The sequence below is a fragment of the Symsagittifera roscoffensis genome, chromosome 7, assembly GCF_963678635.1.
Source record: "Symsagittifera roscoffensis chromosome 7, txSymRosc1.1, whole genome shotgun sequence".
Classification (NCBI taxonomy): Eukaryota; Metazoa; Xenacoelomorpha; order Acoela; family Convolutidae; genus Symsagittifera; species Symsagittifera roscoffensis.
In genome coordinates, this window is record NC_087068.1 from 22,285,101 (window position 1) to 22,306,189 (window position 21,089).

The 21,089-nt window shown below is 35.5% G+C and overlaps 2 protein-coding genes across 2 annotated transcripts in view; one reads left to right on the plus strand and one right to left on the minus strand.

Moving 5' to 3' along the window:
- LOC134851336 (C-1-tetrahydrofolate synthase, cytoplasmic-like) overlaps positions 1 to 21,089 on the minus strand; it is a 425,442-nt gene that overhangs the window by 246,908 nt on the left and 157,445 nt on the right. The gene's annotated exons all lie outside the window — the stretch shown is intronic.
- Positions 1 to 21,089, plus strand: part of LOC134851950 (cytoplasmic FMR1-interacting protein homolog) — a 55,385-nt gene that overhangs the window by 18,718 nt on the left and 15,578 nt on the right. The window contains exons 5-18 of the mRNA XM_063868225.1: positions 111 to 263; positions 2,643 to 2,807; positions 6,785 to 6,899; positions 7,160 to 7,344; positions 7,661 to 7,818; positions 8,092 to 8,241; positions 8,721 to 8,742; positions 11,240 to 11,354; positions 11,616 to 11,800; positions 12,117 to 12,274; positions 12,548 to 12,697; positions 16,062 to 16,188; positions 17,053 to 17,241; positions 18,790 to 19,039. Of these exons, the coding sequence (XP_063724295.1) occupies positions 111 to 263; positions 2,643 to 2,807; positions 6,785 to 6,899; positions 7,160 to 7,344; positions 7,661 to 7,818; positions 8,092 to 8,241; positions 8,721 to 8,742; positions 11,240 to 11,354; positions 11,616 to 11,800; positions 12,117 to 12,274; positions 12,548 to 12,697; positions 16,062 to 16,188; positions 17,053 to 17,241; positions 18,790 to 19,039 (2,122 nt within the window). The remainder of the gene's footprint in view (positions 1 to 110; positions 264 to 2,642; positions 2,808 to 6,784; positions 6,900 to 7,159; positions 7,345 to 7,660; positions 7,819 to 8,091; positions 8,242 to 8,720; positions 8,743 to 11,239; positions 11,355 to 11,615; positions 11,801 to 12,116; positions 12,275 to 12,547; positions 12,698 to 16,061; positions 16,189 to 17,052; positions 17,242 to 18,789; positions 19,040 to 21,089) is intronic.

The following is a 21,089-nucleotide window of genomic DNA, read 5'->3' on the forward strand; positions in this document are numbered from 1 at the left end:
TAAAAACTTGAACTTTAAAAAGAATATAAAAATTAACGGAAAATTTTTTTTTCAAACTCCCATGTTCCGTGTTGTTTTTTTGTTAAAAAAAGATGAGAATGTTTCTACAGGCTGCTCTAAGCGAGTGTCTGAAAGTAATGGAACCTGAAATCCGGAAGGCCTTCCAGCTGTACAAGTACCACAAGGAGGCATCCAAGTTCCTGGCTGGCGAGATCCACAAGTTTTCTCAGAGTCTCATCAAAGGGGACGACAAAGGTCCCGGGGTGAGTTACGCAGAAATTGGGAACACGAATTTCGGCCCTTGAGTAACCCTGAAAAAAGCCAAAACCTCAAAATTTAAAAAAAAATTTCAGAAATTTGGAAAATTGAGCTGAATGATTAAAAACATATTTTTACCGGAGCAAACAAGAAATTTCAAAAATTTTCTACGTTTGTTATTATAGATCGTAGCTTTTATTATATGTCTAGAGCTCGTCAATGAATCCGGTAAAGTGACACTCAAGGATACTTCGACAGAGAGCACTATTGCTTCCAAACTGAGAGATATCTTTGACAACCCTCCCTCCCATCCCCCTGCCCCCTTATTTTCGCCTGAGATATCCTTGTTACAAGTATCGAACCCAACACGAAACAGATAATTAAAATTTTACACAAAAACGACTCATTTTTCATTGTATACAACCCTTTTCCTTTCCCGGACAGATAAAGGTAATATTATATCGCCAAAGCAGTGATTTTGAATATTAGGGGGTCCAGGTTTTCCATGAGAGGTTTATATAGTCTGAAAGAACCGATTATGTAATCTAGTTACTGCTTTACAGGATTGCTATAAGAAAGGGAAAGGGCCGTTGGCATGCGCAATAGTTTTCTGAAGTAGGGTTTGGGGTTGATTTTCCGATAGGGGGATGGTTGGTGGGGTTGTTGAAGCGATCCATTTAAACTGATATTTTGCTTTGTGTAACGTATTTTGTGTAACGGTAAAAAATTGTTGATGATAGAACACATAACGGTGGTTTGAATGATGAAAATGTGAGCAGATGTGCTGAAGTAATTGTGGATTTAAATAGTAGCGGATTCAGGGGATTCGACCCCCTGGCAGCCCAGAGGAACTCTTTTTTGGTACTATGTTCAGACATCCAAATTTGGATGACCGACCATAAAATTTTTCTAAAGGCGCCTTCGGCGTCAATCGTGACGTCAATCGTACCTAGTCGTGTACCTTTCGCAAATGCAAATTTGGTGTTTTTGGATCTGAAACGTTGAATCCCACGAAACCACACCCCTTTTTTTTGTTTTTGGCTGCGGATTCCCTGCAGCAAAATTGGTCAAAATAGGATCTTTGTAGTGATGTGGGATAGCTCGAAAAATCAATTTTGTATTCCTAAAAAAACATGGGTCGTCAAAATTTTCATTTTTTTAAAAATCCGGCCCTTCCCCTCGAGAAAACCCTAGATCCATATTTGGATTCAAATCTAGAAATTATAATTAAACTCATTAGTGAACTTTAAGGAGCAGAGAAGCTAATCGAACTAAAGTGTAAGGCACTCGTTTTTTTCTTGCATCCAGATTTTTAGATTTCTGTCTGTAATTTCTCAACGAACAACATAGACATTTGAAAAATTTTAAAGTTTTAAGCAGGTGAGTTGATATCTGCACTTATCCTACGTACTTACCTAGTTTTCTTTGATAAGTTTTTTTCATGGGAGTTTTTGAGACCACCGACAATCAAAGCTTACTTTCGTGCAGGTGTTTGGAAGCATTTCAGAATTCTAGAGTGTTTTGGACACTTTTTGGTCGACAAACTGAACATTTGGTTTATAAGTTTTTGGATGATTGTGAGTTGTTTTTTGACGCTTTTAAGTTGCGGCTTACTGAAAGTTATCATTGAACTGTTGTCGCTGTAGTTGTTTTTCCATTACAAAGCCAAACTGTGTATTCTGTGGAATGCAAGAGGATTTCCCAACAGGCCGAAAATATATTTTACGGGGAACAGTGCTAGTTTCTGAAAAATCTTTTTCGCTGTTTTGGATGATTTCACGAACAAATAGCTAAAACACTGCATAGCTCAGGTTCGCTCCAAAAACAGTTGAATTTGCAGTATCCGCAACATAATTTGCGGAATCCGGAACAGTTTGCGGAATCCGGAACAGTTTGTGGAACCCAGAAAGAAACAATAATATGTGTATAGTAAAATTATGCTGTCGCGGAATCCGCAATTGTAAGCGGAATCCGCAAAGTTTAAACGGAATCCGCAAATTGTAAGCAAATCCGCAAAATGTAAGCGGAATCCGCAAAATGTAAGCGTAATCCGCAAAATGTAAGTGCAATCCGCTTACATTTGTGGAATCCGCTTACATTTGCGGAATCCAGAACAACTAGCTATATTTGCTCGTTGCAGATTCCGCAACAAAACTAGTGTGCCGTCAAAATTTCGTCACACATTTTTGAGCGCGGAATCCACTGAAACTTTGTGAATTGTCTGTGGATTCCAGTGACTTCTATATACCCAATTGTGCGCCTATCCAGTGCACCTTTTGGCCTCGTAATGTCTTAATGTGCTTATTTTATTATAGATTAAATATAATATAACACTTGCTCTGATATATTGATAAAAAATAATCGAACCCTTTAACTTATTCTAGAACAATCGAAACTTCTACTCAGAGACGTGTCTTGTCACCATGGGCAAGATGATTGGCTCGTTTGTGGCCCTGGACAACCTCATCTGTTTCAATGCTGCTTTCAGAAATGACTTTGCAGAATACAACAGGACACTGATCAAGGCAAAGAATGCAGGAGTAGCGCCGGTAAAAAGTTCTTCAAATATGCCTTTCAACTACTTAAACTTGTTTGAATTGATTTGATGGAAAAATGCTCATCGTAAACAAAATTGTCGATAAAAATTTTATGAATCATTCAAGAACCTGCTTCAGCTAAAGTTAAAATACATTAACACGTTTTTTTTTGCTGTTTGAGGCCACTTTTAAGTCCAAAAAATGTTGCATGCAAATTTGGATTTTTTTGATAACTTAGTTGAGACACAAACTTTCACACAAAAAAATCAAAGACCTCCATGCGTGTTTTGCGAAAACCCACAATTTTTATTTTAATTTTTGTTTAATTCTATTTATTTTAGTTTGTTGGATAAAATTGAGACTGTTAAAAACCAGGACAAGATTTTTAAACACTGAATTTTCACTGAATTAAAATAGATCAGTCGAAAAACCAGCACTGGGTTTTAAACAGTTGAGTTTTCTACCCAAACACAAAAGTTTTTCGACTTTATTCATGTGCGCTCAATTATTTTTCGTAACGAAAACAATTTTCAGCAAGACTGCTGGTATCAGGGCAAAGCCCTAAATGTTTCCACTGCCTTTTAATGTCTATGGAGGAGTAATAACAAGAAAAAATTCTATGTAATAAGATAGAACAAAGTTTTTTAAATATATATTTGATATTTTTGTGCATTTCACCTCCCCTCATGCCATATAAAGTACAAAGTGACACATTTCGCTCCTAGTAACAAATCAATTTTGGCAAATAAGCTTCCTTCAACCTATTTGTAACAATTTCTAAGACGGTCTAAGCCTCCGCTCACGCGTTAATTGCGCAATATATATCGCGCGTTAATTGTACCAAATTGGCAAAATGACATTCTTTAAACCCCCATAACATTACAAAAAGGATCACAGGTGAAATATCTTTTCAAATTTAATCTCAGGACAACGATACTTTTTGAATGATATAAAAAAATTTCCGTCAAAATGGCTAATTAAAATGTTGAAACTTGTTTCAAAATTAAAAAACTAGTTAAACGTTGTCATAATGCAATGAAACTCGGCATGGTGAGGAAATTAACAATTGTGAACAGATTTGCTCTCTATAATTCTCATCGTAAAATCAATATCTTAGCCAAATTAACACGTTAGACTAATATAACAAAGTAACTTTGAAAGGTGGAGGGGAAAAAATAGCCCAGTTTTTATCAAAAATTTAATCGATTATCAAAGAAAATTAGAAAAATCTGTAATTTTTTTCAAAACTTTTGCAAATTTTTTTCTGGTTTGCTAAGTAATTTTTCGTTTTTAAAAACACGCCAAAAGAAACTGCCGAAATTAATGTACCTTAAAAATTTCGTTTTTATGTATTATTTGCATATTGTAAGCCAGCTCGCCCTTCTTTATTTGGAAATTAGATAAAAAATCAAAAACTTTGAGTTTTTCTCTGCACTGCAATTTTTTGGAATTTTCTTAAATTGGATTCGAATCACAACTGTAATTTCACAAAAAAAATTTACATGGCGAAGTCCAAGCGCTGTTCATTCGAAAGATTTTTACCAATTAGGCCATCAAAACTCTGGTAAAACAACAAAAAAAATAAAACACAAAAATACGAAAACAAAATATATTTTTTTGGTGTGAAGAAAAACTTTTTATCAAAAAATTCTATCGCAAAGAAAATTGTTTTTCACACAATTTTATAAAATAGAAAAAAAGCTTGCCATTTTCATGCATGCGTTTCTTCCAATGAACCGTATGGAAGTATTTTGCCAGGACTGACGTGCTCGACTCATGATTTTATTTGTGTGCGCTCAAATCGGCTTCGCTAACAAAAACATTTTAAAAAACAGTTTCATTTGATTTTTTTGATAACTCGAATTAATCGTAAATTCGGCTTTTTAGAAATTGGAAGTGATTAGTAAGTGTCCTGTTTCTATACTAAACTTCAAATTTATTTGACAGCAAGGAATAAACAACTTCATTACGTGACCGCAAAGTCATTACGTGACCGTAAAGTGATGGGGGTTTAAAGAGTGCCATTTTGGCCAATTAGGGACAATAAATGCGCGATATACTTCGCGCTATTAACGAGTAATCGGAGATTTAACCCGTCTTAGAAGTCGTTCGAAATTGGTTAAAAGAAGCTTATTTGCCGTAATTGGTTTGTTACAAGTAGCGAAATAAATTCTTTTGTACTATATGGTGTGTGGGAGAATGATTTTCATTCAGAAAATTCAAACTTTGGAAAAAAAATTTTTCATTCGGCTGTATTACATTTAATTTTCTTATGTTGTTACTGCTCCATAAATCTTAGAAGGCAGTCTGGACAATTAGTGCTTTGCCCTGGTACGAGCAGTCTTGCTTAAAATTGTTTTCGTTACGAAGAATAATTGAGCGCATTTGAATAAAGTCGAAAAACTTTTGTGTTTGGTTAGAAAACTCAACTGTTTAAAATCCAGTGCTAGTTTTTTGGCTGATCTGTACTAATTCGATGAAAATTCAGTGTTAAAAGATCTTGTCCTGGTTTTTTACAGATTCATTTTTATCCAACAAACTGAAATAAATAGAATTTAACAAAAATTGAATTTCATTTTTTTATTACTTTTTTTTTCATTTTATTACTGCTCCATAGATTTTAAAATGCAGTCGGAGCTTTCAGGGCTCCACTATTTTCTGTCCTCGGTGATTTGATATGCCTCAGGAATTTGAACTTAAGAGGATTGTACAAAGAATTAATGTCTTTTTGAACTAATGTAGCCCACGATGTTTTTTGTCAACCCTGTGGGTTTTTAGTGGGTCTTTGTGTCAACACTAACGACGTGTTCGAACCAGGCTTGACGTCTACGCTTGATACGGGTACTCCAGGGTTCTAGTTTGGTTGTTTGTAGAAGTTTTTGTTCGTGATGATGTTAGGATAAAAGATACCTATGATTTTACGTCGAAAGCGTCTTTGTATGATATCAACGACGCCTGTCAGCTTTTTGGTTAGCGTCCAGAATTCACACTTATCAAGGAAAACACTAGAAATCAAGGCGTTGAAGACTCAATTTGGTATTCACCGAGGTTTTTGTTAATGTTGAAAATACCTTCGCCTCTCACAAAAGGTACGTTGTTTGCGTCGAATATCTGATTCCGTGTCAAATAAAGTACCAAGGAAATTGCAATTCTTCCAGTCGTTGGTGCTCCCTGAAATGTGGAATTTTCCGATTTCGAATTATTGATAAGCAGACTGTGTTTAGCGAGCCTTGTAGTTGCAAGAGTCATGATGCGGTCAAGTTTGTCTTTTAATCGGTTAATTCAGCTGACTGTTTTCGACCAATTTCTTTAAAAGGAGATTTTCTGTAGTAGATACCATAAGGGGGATTGTTTAGCAGATCTGTAAGGTTTTCTAAAACAAGCTCGTCTTATAACATCTTAACAGAATTGTAAAAGATTTAAAAAAATAAACACTCGTTAATGAATTAAAAAGCTGCACGGATTTTCTCAGCGATTGCTCATGTTGAAAGAATTTGTAGAAAAACATAAGATTTTGAATAATCTTGAAAGATTTTGTAAGAAGTAATATTATATTGTAAGTTCTTACAAGATAACTCTTCCTCAGAAATTAAGTCTTCAAAATTCATGAAACCTTCCTAAATTGAAGTTTGATGTGCAAGAGAAAGCGATTTATCAATCCTTTTAAAAAACGTTAATTTTTAAATTGTTTTTTCTTTGTTTATCATTAGTTTTGTTTATGTTCCCAGACGGAGAACCAAGTTTCTATGCCCATAAATAAAAAAGTTGCACGTCTGAATGTGGAGAAATGTTCAGTTGTATATCATTTAAATAAATTAGCAACCAAATCCGTGAAGAAATTAAGGCCCATGTGAACAATCTTCCCCCTCAATAGACCAAGTGAACAATCTTGTTCCCTGGGGAGATTGTTCACTTGGTCCGAAATTAACTTTGATGTTGAAAATAGCTGAACTTCAATTCGATTTTCTGGCTAATTGTGGTCTGTTTAGAACAATGTTGAAGAGGACCAGAAACTGGGAGAAATGAAGATGTTCTTTGCCCAGAAGACACCCCTGCAGGATTCACTTTTCAAGTTCCTGCAGGAGTCCGACCAAATGAACACAGGTTAAATATTGACAAATAAAGATGACAATTTTTCAAAAAGTAAAATAGTATTTTATCTTCGAAGGAGATCAGCGCTCAGAAAAAAGCAATTTTATCGAATATTTTTTTTCTAAAAATCCGTGTGCTGCAGAATTTTTTTTGCTGCTGTTCATGTGCCTACAAAAAAACGTCGGACTACTCTGAATTTCTGGATCGAGCCCTGCTGGCTTAAGTATTTATGTGTGAAGTTTTTAGTTTGACTTTAATTGCAATGTTTATAGGTGTTGGAAGCGGCCTCGTGATCAACTTCTTCAAGAAACTCATAGTCACGTGTGCAGATAGTTTTTCACGCGGGAAGCTCGTCCTTCCCTCTGAAAAAGAAGATTACTTGAAGATTATCTCTTGCTGTCTGAAGTTCATAATGAGGAATGAGAAAAAATTTGAAAGCAACAATCAAGTTTACAAGGTGCGATAAAAAGATTTATACACTTCGAGTTCATTTCAAGTGGGTGAAAATCTTTAAGGTATCCCTGCCCACTTAAATCCGCTACTTCCTCGTCTTCTGATTTCTGAAAGAAGAGCAACTTTTTTCCTTCAGCTTAAAATTTTTATTCATGCTGGTAATAATTATGCGATAAAAAGAAACATATTTGGTCATCATACCTAACCTTGGAAAACATTTGTAACACCATAAAAAGGATGCTCATGGTGGAACAGTTTAACTTTTTTGAAAATTTTGACTCAGTTTTTGTTACATTGTCAAAAGAGTATTTTCATTTCAGAAGTGTTTCAACGACGAAGAGCGCAAAAAGATAGTGACGTGTTTCAAGACTATCTCGGTGTTGAAGGATTTCGGGGATGTGCCGATAGATGAGAACCAGCTGCTGGAGGACATCAACAATGGAAAAGGATCCGACAGACAGAGCTCACTGCACGACAGGTCAGTTTTTGATGTATTTCTATTTGATTAAAAAAGATAGCTGAGATCGGAGCATAACATTCTGGGCTACTTGCTCAGCAAACGGGTACTCTTGTCATTTGGAGTTCTCAAGCGCCACTGAAGCTGTGTTCAATTTTGAATTTTAGTTTTCAAGTGGAAATTTTTAGGCTAATCAGATTTTATAGCCGATTAGAAAGCCAGTTTCTGGCTGCTTATGATTTGACATAAAAATCATTGCAGGTTATAACAAGTGTTTGTTCGTTGTAACTGCAGACTGGGTGATTTCGAGCGGGAGCACGGGGCAGTGGTGTGTAGAGTGATGGAACTGGTGCGGGCATACAATCTCATGATGGAGAGGGCCATGAAGGCATACATTAGCGAGAGCGAACTGGAGGACTACTTGGACTCAGTCGCCGAACAGTGGTGAGTTTGCTGCACCGAGAATTGCAGAAGTCACATGGGTTCCCTTTAAATATCCTTCCCCTTGCAGCAATATTGGGAGAAAGATAGATTAGTAGGTGCAAAATTCACATTTGTTTAACTGTTGAAACAGTTTTTCATAGGGGGATTAGTTATTAGGTGCGGTGGGCGGATCCATTCAGATGCAGTGCCAAACTTGTTCGTAATTGAAACTGAAAACAGATTAGATCTATTAGCAGTATTAGTAGTAAAAGACTTAATTCCATATGCGTGCAGTCACATTAAATAAAAATACTATAACAAATGAAACAAAAAGACTTATGAGCGACAAAATTTACAGTTACACTTTATATAGAAAGAACATGAATGAGAGATGTTGAAATGAGTGGTTTCAGACAAAAGAAAATTTCGCAGCACCGATTTGAAAGTTTCAAAAGGTTGATTAAAATCAAGCACTTTACGGCAGATTAGAGCATTTGCAGTTCGAGTACATCAGACAAAAAGGTTACATGGCGAAGTCCAAGCGCTGTTCATTCGAAAGATTTTTACCAATTAGGCCATCAAAACTCTGGTAAAACAACAAAAAAAATAAAACACACAAAAAATACGAAAACAAAATATATTTTTTTGGTTTGAAGAAAAACTTTTTATCAAAAAATTCTATCGCAAAGAAAATTGTTTTTCACACAATTTTATAAAATAGAAAAAAAAAGCTTGCCATTTTCATGCATGCGTTTCTTCCAATGAACCGTATGGAAGTATTTTGCCAGGACTGACGTGCTCGACTCATGATTTTATTTGTGTGCGCTCAAATCGGCTTCGCTAACAAAAACATTTTAAAAAACAGTTTCATTTGATTTTTTTGATAACTCGAATTAATCGTAAGTTCGGCTTTTTAGAAATTGGAAGTGATTAGTAAGTGTCCTGTTTCTATACTAAATTTCAAATTTATTTGACAGCAAGGAATAAACAACTTCATTACGTGACCGCAAAGTCATTACGTGACCGTAAAGTGATGGGGGTTTAAAGAGTGCCATTTTGGCCAATTAGGGACAATAAATGCGCGATATACTTCGCGCTATTAACGAGTAATCGGAGATTTAACCCGTCTTAGAAGTCGTTCGAAATTGGTTGAAAGAAGCTTATTTGCCGTAATTGGTTTGTTACAAGTAGCGAAATAAATTCTTTTGTACTATATGGTGTGTGGGAGAATGATTTTCATTCAGAAAATTCAAATTTTGGAAAAAAAAATTTTCATTCGGCTGTATTACATTTATTTTTCTTATGTTGTTACTGCTCCATAAATCTTAGAAGGCAGTCTGGACAATTAGTGCTTTGTCCTGATACGAGCAGTCTTGCTTAAAATTGTTTTCGTTACGAAGAATAATTGAGCGCATTTGAATAAAGTCGAAAAACTTTTGTGTTTGGTTAGAAAACTCAACTGTTTAAAATCCAGTGCTAGTTTTTTGGCTGATCTGTACTAATTCGATGAAAATTCAGTGTTAAAAGATCTTGTCCTGGTTTTTTACAGATTCATTTTTATCCAACAAACTGAAATAAAAAGAATTTAACAAAAATTGAATTTCATTTTTTTATAACTTTTTTTTTCATTTTATTACTGCTCCATAGATTTTAAAATGCAGTCGGAGCTTTCAGGGCTCCACTATTTTCTGTCCTCGGTGATTTGATATGCCTCAGGAATTTGAACTTAAGAGGATTGTACAAAGAATTAATGTCTTTTTGAACTAATGTAGCCCACGATGTTTTTTGTCAACCCTGTGGGTTTTTAGTGGGTCTTTGTGTCAACACTAACGACGTGTTCGAACCAGGCTTGACGTCTACGCTTGATACGGGTACTCCAGGGTTCTAGTTTGGTTGTTTGTAGAAGTTTTTGTTCGTGATGATGTTAGGATAAAAGATACCTATGATTTTACGTCGAAAGCGTCTTTGTATGATATCAACGACGCCTGTCAGCTTTTTGGTTAGCGTCCAGAATTCACACTTATCAAGGAAAACACTAGAAATCAAGGCGTTGAAGACTCAATTTGGTATTCACCGAGGTTTTTGTTAATGTTGAAAATACCTTCGCCTCTCACAAAAGGTACGTTGTTTGCGTCGAATATCTGATTCCGTGTCAAATAAAGTACCAAGGAAATTGCAATTCTTCCAGTCGTTGGTGCTCCCTGAAATGTGGAATTTTCCAATTTCGAATTGTTGATAAGCAGACTGTGTTTAGCGAGCCTTGTAGTTGCAAGAGTCATGATGCGGTCAAGTTTGTCTTTTAATCGGTTAATTCAGCTGACTGTTTTCGACCAATTTCTTTAAAAGGAGATTTTCTGTAGTAGATACCATAAGGGGGATTGTTTAGCAGATCTGTAAGGTTTTCTAAAACAAGCTCGTCTTATAACATCTTAACAGAATTGTAAAAGATTTTAAAAAATAAACACTCGTTAATGAATTAAAAAGCTGCACGGATTTTCTCAGCGATTGCTCATGTTGAAAGAATTTGTAGAAAAACATAAGATTTTGAATAATCTTGAAAGATTTTGTAAGAAGTAATATTATATTGTAAGTTCTTACAAGATAACTCTTCCTCAGAAATTAAGTCTTCAAAATTCATGAAACCTTCCTAAATTGAAGTTAGATGTGCAAGAGAAAGCGATTTATCAATCCTTTTAAAAAACGTTAATTTTTAAATTGTTTTTTCTTTGTTTATCATTAGTTTTGTTTATGTTCCCAGACGGAGAACCAAGTTTCTATGCCCATAAATAAAAAAGTTGCACGTCTGAATGTGGAGAAATGTTCAGTTGTATATCATTTAAATAAATTAGCAACCAAATCCGTGAAGAAATTAAGGCCCATGTGAACAATCTTCCCCCTCAATAGACCAAGTGAACAATCTTGTTCCCTGGGGAGATTGTTCACTTGGTCCGAAATTAACTTTGATGTTGAAAATAGCTGAACTTCAATTCGATTTTCTGGCTAATTGTGGTCTGTTTAGAACAATGTTGAAGAGGACCAGAAACTGGGAGAAATGAAGATGTTCTTTGCCCAGAAGACACCCCTGCAGGATTCACTTTTCAAGTTCCTGCAGGAGTCCGACCAAATGAACACAGGTTAAATATTGACAAATAAAGATGACAATTTTTCAAAAAGTAAAATAGTATTTTATCTTCGAAGGAGATCAGCGCTCAGAAAAAAGCAATTTTATCGAATATTTTTTTTTCTAAAAATCCGTGTGCTGCAGAATTTTTTTTGCTGCTGTTCATGTGCCTACAAAAAAACGTCGGACTACTCTGAATTTCTGGATCGAGCCCTGCTGGCTTAAGTATTTATGTGTGAAGTTTTTAGTTTGACTTTAATTGCAATGTTTATAGGTGTTGGAAGCGGCCTCGTGATCAACTTCTTCAAGAAACTCATAGTCACGTGTGCAGATAGTTTTTCACGCGGGAAGTTCGTCCTTCCCTCTGAAAAAGAAGATTACTTGAAGATTATCTCTTGCTGTCTGAAGTTCATAATGAGGAATGAGAAAAAATTTGAAAGCAACAATCAAGTTTACAAGGTGCGATAAAAAGATTTATACACTTCGAGTTCATTTCAAGTGGGTGAAAATCTTTAAGGTATCCCTGCCCACTTAAATCCGCTACTTCCTCGTCTTCTGATTTCTGAAAGAAGAGCAACTTTTTTCCTTCAGCTTAAAATTTTTATTCATGCTGGTAATAATTATGCGATAAAAAGAAACATATTTGGTCATCATACCTAACCTTGGAAAACATTTGTAACACCATAAAAAGGATGCTCATGGTGGAACAGTTTAACTTTTTTGAAAATTTTGACTCAGTTTTTGTTACATTGTCAAAAGAGTATTTCCATTTCAGAAGTGTTTCAACGACGAAGAGCGCAAAAAGATAGTGACGTGTTTCAAGACTATCTCGGTGTTGAAGGATTTCGGGGATGTGCCGATAGATGAGAACCAGCTGCTGGAGGACATCAACAATGGAAAAGGATCCGACAGACAGAGCTCACTGCACGACAGGTCAGTTTTTGATGTATTTCTATTTGATTAAAAAAGATCGCTGAGATCGGAGCATAACATTCTGGGCTACTTGCTCAGCAAACGGGTACTCTTGTCATTTGGAGTTCTCAAGCGCCACTGAAGCTGTGTTCAATTTTGATTTTTAGTTTTCAAGTGGAAATTTTTAGGCTAATCAGATTTTATAGCCGATTAGAAAGCCAGTTTCTGGCTGCTTATGATTTGACATAAAAATCATTGCAGGTTATAACAAGTGTTTGTTCGTTGTAATTGCAGACTGGGTGATTTCGAGCGGGAGCACGGGGCAGTGGTGTGTAGAGTGATGGAACTGGTGCGGGGGTACAATCTCATGATGGAGAGGGCCATGAAGGCATACATTAGTGAGAGCGAACTGGAGGACTACTTAGACACAGTCGCCGAACAGTGGTGAGTTTGCTGCACCAAGAATTGCAGAAGTCACATGGGTTCCCTTTAACTATCCTTCCCCTTGAGGCAATAGAGGGTGAGGGATTTATTATTAGGTGCAAAATCCACATTTCTTTAACCGTTAAAACAGTTTTTCATAGGGGAGATTAGCTACTAGGTGCCGTGGTTAGAGCCAGTCAGATGCAGTGTCAAATTTAGTCGTAATTGAAACCGAATTCAGACTAGATCTATTAAAAAAAACTTTTAAGGTTTTTGCTCCCTTAATGTACTATTTGATTGAAGCCCTGAAAGATCCGAATGCCTTTTAAGGTCTATGGGGCAGTAATCACATGAAAAAATAAGGTAAAAAAATGATATTTTTTAATTCTGGGATTTTTTGTTAAAATCATCCCCCCACACGTCATACAAAGTGCAAAGTAAAAAAATTTGCTCCTAGTAACAAATCAATTAAGGCAAGTAAGCTCTCTGCTACCAATTTGGAACGATTTAAATCTGCGCTTACGCGTTAATAGTGCGAAATATATCGCGCGTTAATTGTCCCAAATTGGCCGAAATGGCAATTTTCAAACCCCATAACGTTCCGAAAAACAAGTACAGGTAAAATATCTTTTTAAATTTAAGCTCAGGACAACAATACCTTTCGAATGATAAAAAAATTTCTTCAAAATTGTTTAGTTAAGAAAACGAAATTTGTTTGAAGAAAAACAAAACCACCCCGAGCACAATTTTTCCGTTATTATTGTTACAAAATTCGGAAAAATATGACTGCTTGAGCAAGGATAAAACTCTGAATGCTCCGAATGTCCTTTGGGGTCTATGAAGCAGTTTTTACCTTAAAAAATTGATGCATTTTGTTTAAAAAAAAATTTAAAAAAACTACGAAAATTTTTATTTTTATAAATCAACACCCACATACCATATGAAGTACAAAGTGATAAATTTCAATCCTAAGACAAATCAATTTTTGAAACCGAGCTTCATTCAACCAATTTGGAATGATTTCTAAGACAGATTAATTCTCCGCGCTTAAGCGTTAAAAGAGCGAAGTTTATCGCGCGTTTTGTGTCTCTATTTGATCAAAATTGAAAACTTTAAACCCCATAACGATACAAAAAACAATCACAACTGATATATTTTTTCAAATTTAAGCTTAGGACAACAATACTTTGTGAATGATAATCACAATTTCCCTCAAAAATGGATAGTTAAAACGTCGAAACTTGTCTGAAGAAAAACAAACCCACCCCGAGCACAAGTTTTCCGTTATTATTGTTAGGAAAGTCGAAACAACAAGACTGCTTGAACGAGGGTAAAGCTCTGAAAGTTCCGAATGTCTTTTAAATTCTCTGAAGCAGTGTTTATTAAAAAAAATTATGCATTTTTTAAAAAATAAAATTTAAAGAAAACTACAAAAATTTTGATCTTTTCAAAATCAACCCCAGATAAAGTACAAAGTGATGATTTTCGCTCATGAAAACAAATCAATCAAAGAAACTGAGCTTCCTACAACCAATTTCTAAGGATTTCTAAGACAGATTAGATCTCCGCTTACGCGTTAAAAGAGCGAAGTTTATCGTGCGTTATTTGTCACTAATTGGCCAAAACTGCAACATTTAAACCCGCATAACTTTAGCAAAAACGATCACAGCTGATATATAGTTACAATTTTAAGCTCAGGAGATTACTACCTTTTGAAAGATTTTGAAAAATTCCGTCAAAAACGAAACCCACCCACAATTCAGTTGTTTTCGTTACGAAAGTCGGAACAACAGGACTGCTTGTTGTAGGGCAAAGCTTTGAACTTTCCGGTGATCATTCAAGTTATATGAAGAAGTGTTCGCAAAAAAAATGATGCAATTTTCGAAAAAAAAAACTACAAAATTTTTTTTTTTTATAATCAACCCCCACTTACCATATAAAGTACAAAGTGATATATTTAGTTGCTAAAAACAAATTAAGTATAGAATATGAGCTTCCTTCAACCAGTTTAGAACGATTTCCAAGACGGTATAAATCTCCGCTTACGCGTTGATAGAGCGAAATATACCGCTCGGTAATTGTCCATAATTGGCCAAAAGTGCAACACTCAAACCCCCATAATTTTAATAAAAGTAATCACAGTTGATTTAGCTTTCAATATTTAAGCTCAAAACTCTAGTACTTGTTGAACGATATCAAACATTCCGTCAGACATGGTTAGTTAAAAAGTCAAAATTTGTCTGAAGAAAAAAAACACCTCGAGCACAAAACTTTCGTTACTTTCATTACAAAAGTCGGAACAACAAGACCAATTGGCTAGCACCAACTCTTCATCAGAGACAGCACATTTATGAAATTGTAAGGTATCTATGTTAAAGGCAAGTAGATTAAGTTTTTGGTAGCCTTGTGTAATGTATACAAGATACTCTTACCATCAAAGAATTCCTCTGCGTTTTAAAAACACGCTATTCATATACAATTTCTATATATAGAAATTGTATGATTAGAACTTTTTGACAGAAGTTTTTCTTTTTTATTAGTACGATACACCGACTTTTATGCCATTACAAGAAAAAGCTTCTTTGAAATTACTATGACACCATTTTAGCATGATTAGGATTTTTTCAGAGACTTAATTTATGGAATTGTATGATAAGCATTTTTGGTCTATGAAGGTCAACCCTTGTACGTAATTCCTCCGTTGTTTGAGTAAAAACTACAGCAACTATATAAATAGTCCCTTTGTGAGATTAATTCCAGGATACCTGAGGCACGTTGCCGCCCTTACTGGGTTGCTGCTACAAAACTTTGTCCGGTAACAAGCAGTACATGTCGTTGCCCAATAAATGCAACAAAGTTGTCAATAAACTACAAGTGTCAACCTTTTTTTTGTGAAGAAAACTCTTTTGTTAAGAACGTTTCAAAAAAATTCTTAGATGATTTTAGTTTAAAAATTACACGAATTGCCAGGCGTGCACTAAACAAGCTGATGTAACCTCAAACAAGGACAATCTTTGAATTTTCTAAAAACAATTTTGCGAAGAATATATTATGAATAACAAAAAATTCCTTTCAAAAAATACCAACCCAATGAATTGCCTCGAATTGGTTATGCATTTCTACATACTTTGAAGGCCAATTTTCTTCAATTTCTTTGCGCCATCTTTTCTTGGTTCCTTCGTTTTTAATAAATTGCCTGCATTGCAAGTCATTTAAGCGTTGGACTGCTATTTTCCCCAAGAATTGAATACTTCAGTATAACTCTTAAAGATTTTAAGGTATGTTTACATTTGCAACTTCCCGTTGAAAAACAAAACTTCGAAAAAAACCGTTGACAAAAAAAACTTTCGAAAATGGAAGCCGATAAGCCTTTTTTGTTCATCAGGTACGACGTGACCAAACGAGCTCTGAAGTGTCTCGAGTCCATTACAGGGGCCATTCTTTCTCTCTACGCCTGGAAACTGTGCCATGGTAAAGCTATGGACGACGAAGACATTACTGGATACTCCAAAGTTAGTAAAGTGAAACTCATTTGTGCGTTCATATTTGTTTAAACACTTTTGGAAGACGAAGTTTGAAGACTATCGTAGTTTGAAAAGCTGTTTGTACCAATTTTATCTGAAACAGAGAATTTGTTTAATCATTTTATTGACTCGACTCCTTGGGCGCTTTTATTTGGCGTGTTTGAAATTGCGTGGCAATGACAGAGAGTTAAAAAATGATAGGCTTTTTAGGTTTTCGATACCAGAAATAAAGCATGCAAGCCAACCAATTGGAATCGTTTTAACTCCATTTTGTTTGTGGTTCAAGCCAGGCGCGGATCCAGAACTTTCTCGCGGGTAGGGTGGGGTTTTCAAACCCCTCCCCCCTCTAAATCCGCCCTGCTTCAAACTAGAAAAAAAATTCTAAAAGCAGTGGCATGCGCAGATATTTTTCTAATGGGGCGATTTTTTGAAAAATTTTGAATATTTTGTCGACCTTTTTTTTGGTTGGCCAATTTGATTTTCCGAGCCCTCCGAAAAAAAATTAATTCTCTGTATGAAGAAAAACTGAATTCTTTGCTTTTCGAAATAATTTTGTCATCAAACAATGTCCGACCCGAGAGATAAATTGCTAGAAATTCAACACTAAGCCTGTGCTTTTAGTTACACGTTTTCATTTAGCCCTAAGCTTCAATAAATTTGGTCGAAATGAGATCGGAGCTTAGAGGTGAGCAATTTAAGTTCATTTAAAAAATCAATCAGCTTCTGGAAAGCCCAAACAGATTTTGGAAGGAATCTCAAGTAGGTAAAAAAAACCTATGTTGCCCATTGAACATTCTTTCGCATTAGCAATTTCCTCCGCGCCAAATAAAACTGGGGCAAAAATCTGTTTAGGTGACCCGTTACAACTACAATGGAGAGGAGAAAACAGACATGACAATTGCGATTGGACTGGCTAAGGGACTGCAGAGTGTACTGATCAAGTACGAGGAGATATTCTCCTTCTTAGTCGGCAGACACTGCTTCGCCAGGATACACCACGTGACCGATAAAGTTATACCGGTGCTCGTGGAAAAAATTCCGGTATTTTATAACCAAAGAACATTTTTCAGTTACTAATCTACCTAATTTCACTGAAGAGGGATTTATAAATCAGAAGTGTATGACTGGTTTTTATCGCATAAACTATAACAAACTAATTCCATCTTTTGATATTCATACATCATGAAATTAAATCAGAATATCAAAAGATTGAAATAATTTGTAATAGTTTATGCGATAAAAACCTGGAATACACTTCAGATTTATATATCCTCCTTTACTGAATTGAGGTAGCTAAGTAACTGCAAAATCAGTTAACTGAAAAATCAAAAAAAAATTGTGATGTTTGTTCTCGTATTCGGTAGGTTAAAGAGCTGTTGCGAACAAGAACGTAAAGCTCTTCATGAGCAAACTTTATCAAAATTCAATAATTTTATTCTGATCAACCACTGAGCGGGTAAAACCATTACGAGGCCAAACTTTGCGCTTGATAGACGCACAAACTGGTGTCTGTAGTCACTGGAATCCAGATACATGTCTTTAAAAATGTTCCGAAAAGTCAGCGGGTTTCACTTGTAAAATTTGCAAGGATTCCGCGTTATGTAAGTTTTGTTGGCATATTAGTGTTTCTGCGGATTCCGCAACGAGCGAATAAAGCTAATTATTCTGGATTTCGCAAAAATCTGCGGATTCCGCAAACAGTAAGTGAATACCTCACATGTAAGTGGATTGCGCACAACTGAAATGTAAAATCTAATCAAGTAGGGGAATTTCGCAAATTGTAATGCTGCCGACTCCACTAAAAATCGGTTCTCAGTCTGTGGCAGAATCCACCTACAATTCACAAAATACACAGTTTGGCCTCGTAATGATTGTTTTTTTACTATTTCGAAAAAAGAAAATCTGAAAAATGGTACAAAACTACTAATCGTTAGAAAAAAAATCCGTGTAATTTCTACTAAGTTTGCTTTAAGATATAGTTTAAAATCAATCAGTTCATACAAAATCAAAAAATCCGCGTATATTTTTACAAAACATTGAGAGCAATTCACGGGAAAAAAAGTTGTCGCAGACATACCGAATATTCAGTATGTCAATTAAAGATGGCATAAAGGTGGTATATAAACCGGCCGAAGTATAAACCAGCCGAATATCAACCAGCCAAAAATACGTAAGTTTTATATAATAGTTATGTAACAATTATGTAACAGTTACAAAAATTATGCAAATTTCATTCGTATGATGTAACTTTTCGACTGGTTTAAAAGATTGTTTGGTTTATACTTCGGCTGGTTTTTTTACTCGCGGCATAAAACAATTCGGCGCTATTTCAATATTAATATGAGCAAAAACTCGTCAAAAATTTTGACCCGATAAAGCACTGCGCTTTTTTTTCTACATAAAAAAATTTTGTTTGGCGGAGGGGGGGGGGGGGGGGGGAGGAGTTTGGAAAACCTTTGGATTGCGTTCAAAATTGAAACTAATATTTGGAACTCGTACGTGTTTTTTATTTCATTTTTTTTATTTTGCATAAATTTTTGATTTTTCAAAATGAAGTAAAATTTTGGAATTCAAACGTTTTTCTTTCAGGAAAAACACAGAATGACAACCCGCATGTACCTGGATACACTTGTCAAAATTGCCAAGAAGTTCAGGAACCCCTACAAGAACCCAAGCAATCTTGGCCCCGGGAACTCCCCGGGAACTGCCCGGGACAACAAATCTGGCGGGAAATCTGGCGAGAAGAAGGGCGGACATCATGTTCAGACAGTTGAGGCGGAGCCATCTCCTACTGGGTCTACCGGTCCTGGAAATACCCAGCTGTATATGATGAGATCTAGTAAGTATTGCCCGGCTCGAAAAATTTCTCACAGAAAAGTCGGAAAAGTCTTTAGAAAAATTCCGAATACTTTCCATGGCCATTTTAAGCAGAATATTCAGAATTTCGATACGGAAAACAATTCATGAGAAGGCCAGATTAATTCTAACTTACAAAAAAATCTGATGTTACTGACTTTCCCTCCTCTTTCCTTTTTCTTTCACTTTTGATTAAAAGTTTTAAAAGTTTATTTTTTAATTGTATCACCTTCAAATGGAAAGTTAGAAATAGAATAAATAAAAACTTTTTTGAACAAATTCGTTGCACTTCGTAATTTTCTAAAGCATTGTTGTTCCGACTTTCGATACGAAAGTAACGGAATATTTGCGCTCGGGGTGGATTTTTTTTCTTCAGACAAATTTCGACTTTTTAACTAGCCATTTTTGACGGAATTTTTTTTATATCATTCGAAAGGTATTGTTGTCCTGAGCTCAAATTTGAAAAGATATTTCACCTGTGATCAATTTTCGTAAAGTTACGGGGGTTTAAAGATTGCCATTTTGGCCAATTCGGGACAATTAATGCGCGATATATTTCGCGCTATTAACGCGTAAGCAGAGAGTTAATCCGTCTTAGAAATCGTTCCAAATTGGTTAAAAGAAGCTTATTTGACATAATTGGTTTGTTACAAGGAGTAAAATCTATCCCTTTGTATTTTATGGTTCGCAAGCTTATCACCCCGTGTTTTGTAACCCCCTTTTTCTTAACCCCCTCTCATATAACCCCAAAATCAGATAACCCCACTACATTTTAACCCCTTTTTAAAACCAATTGTTAGAATCAAAGTGAAAGTTACTTGAAAAGGATTCGGAACCATTCGGTAATCATCAAAGCTTTAATTGCGAAAAATTTTGCGAACCAAAATGAGTTAACATGCACGCTGCTAAATGCGTTTTAGATTGGAACAGAAATGACCTTGCCGATAGTCTAGACTTTGATATGAACTTGAAAACGAATCCGACCGACATGATTCAAATTGGTGCATATACAAAACAGTCCAAAACCATTTGAATTTCTTGACCTTGATCTTTTGGCGCCGACAGAATTGATCTACGCTTTGAAAACTCAAACATGGGCTTAATTTAAGTTCAAAGAGCCAAAGTTGGAAGAATAATTCGGATGACCACCAAAGGCCTCATGGTATAGTGGTTAAAGCGTTAGTCTCAAAATCTAGAGATCAAAGGATCGAATCCCTGGCGGCACAAAAAATTTTCCAATTTTCCCCAAAAAACTTGAATTTCGGGTAAAATGATACCGGGTATATCAATGGTACAATAAATGGGTTAACCTTACAGGGTTGGGCGGAGGGAAAAGTAAAGTCAACACCTTGTATGTCTTTATTATTTTGCCGGTTTCAAATCGACTCTAGTTCAATTTTGAAAAATCAAGGAAAATAATTAAACTTGGAAAAAATTTTATTGCTTGGCAATATAGATTAAATATGGCAATGTTGTCTGTAAATGGCTGAATGGCGGTTGCGACTGCGACGGTTGGGGTGTTATTATCGCTTAGCTCCTTGATGTTTTTCAAAACTATTCGAGCATCAGGTTTGCCCGTGGAAATATCGTGATTATGTTGACCCCTCGTTTCAATAAAGTTTTTTCCATCCGTAATTGCTGTTGCGCGGCATTTATGGGTTTGGTACTTTGAGCAGTTCCAATTTGTTGTCTTGTTTTTTCGTTTAAGGTAATACTCGTGGCCTGATACCACTAGCATTTGTTTGTCTTTCGAAGATAAAGTAAAATGGAATGACGCTTCAAACATTATATCTGATCTGATAGAGTGGTATAACAATTGTTAAAGAAATAGGCAGTATGATTTTTTATAAAACTCATAAACGTCTTTTGTTGCCTTCAATTAGCACCATGTAGGTTATCTCTGTTTTAAACGCGTGAGTGAGGGATTATTTCTCTAACTAATCGAAATGCAATTACTTTTGAGATGCTAGAGGCATCAAGTGAATTAAGACTAGCTTTTCAGGCCTCAATTAGTAAGCTTAATTGGACTACTC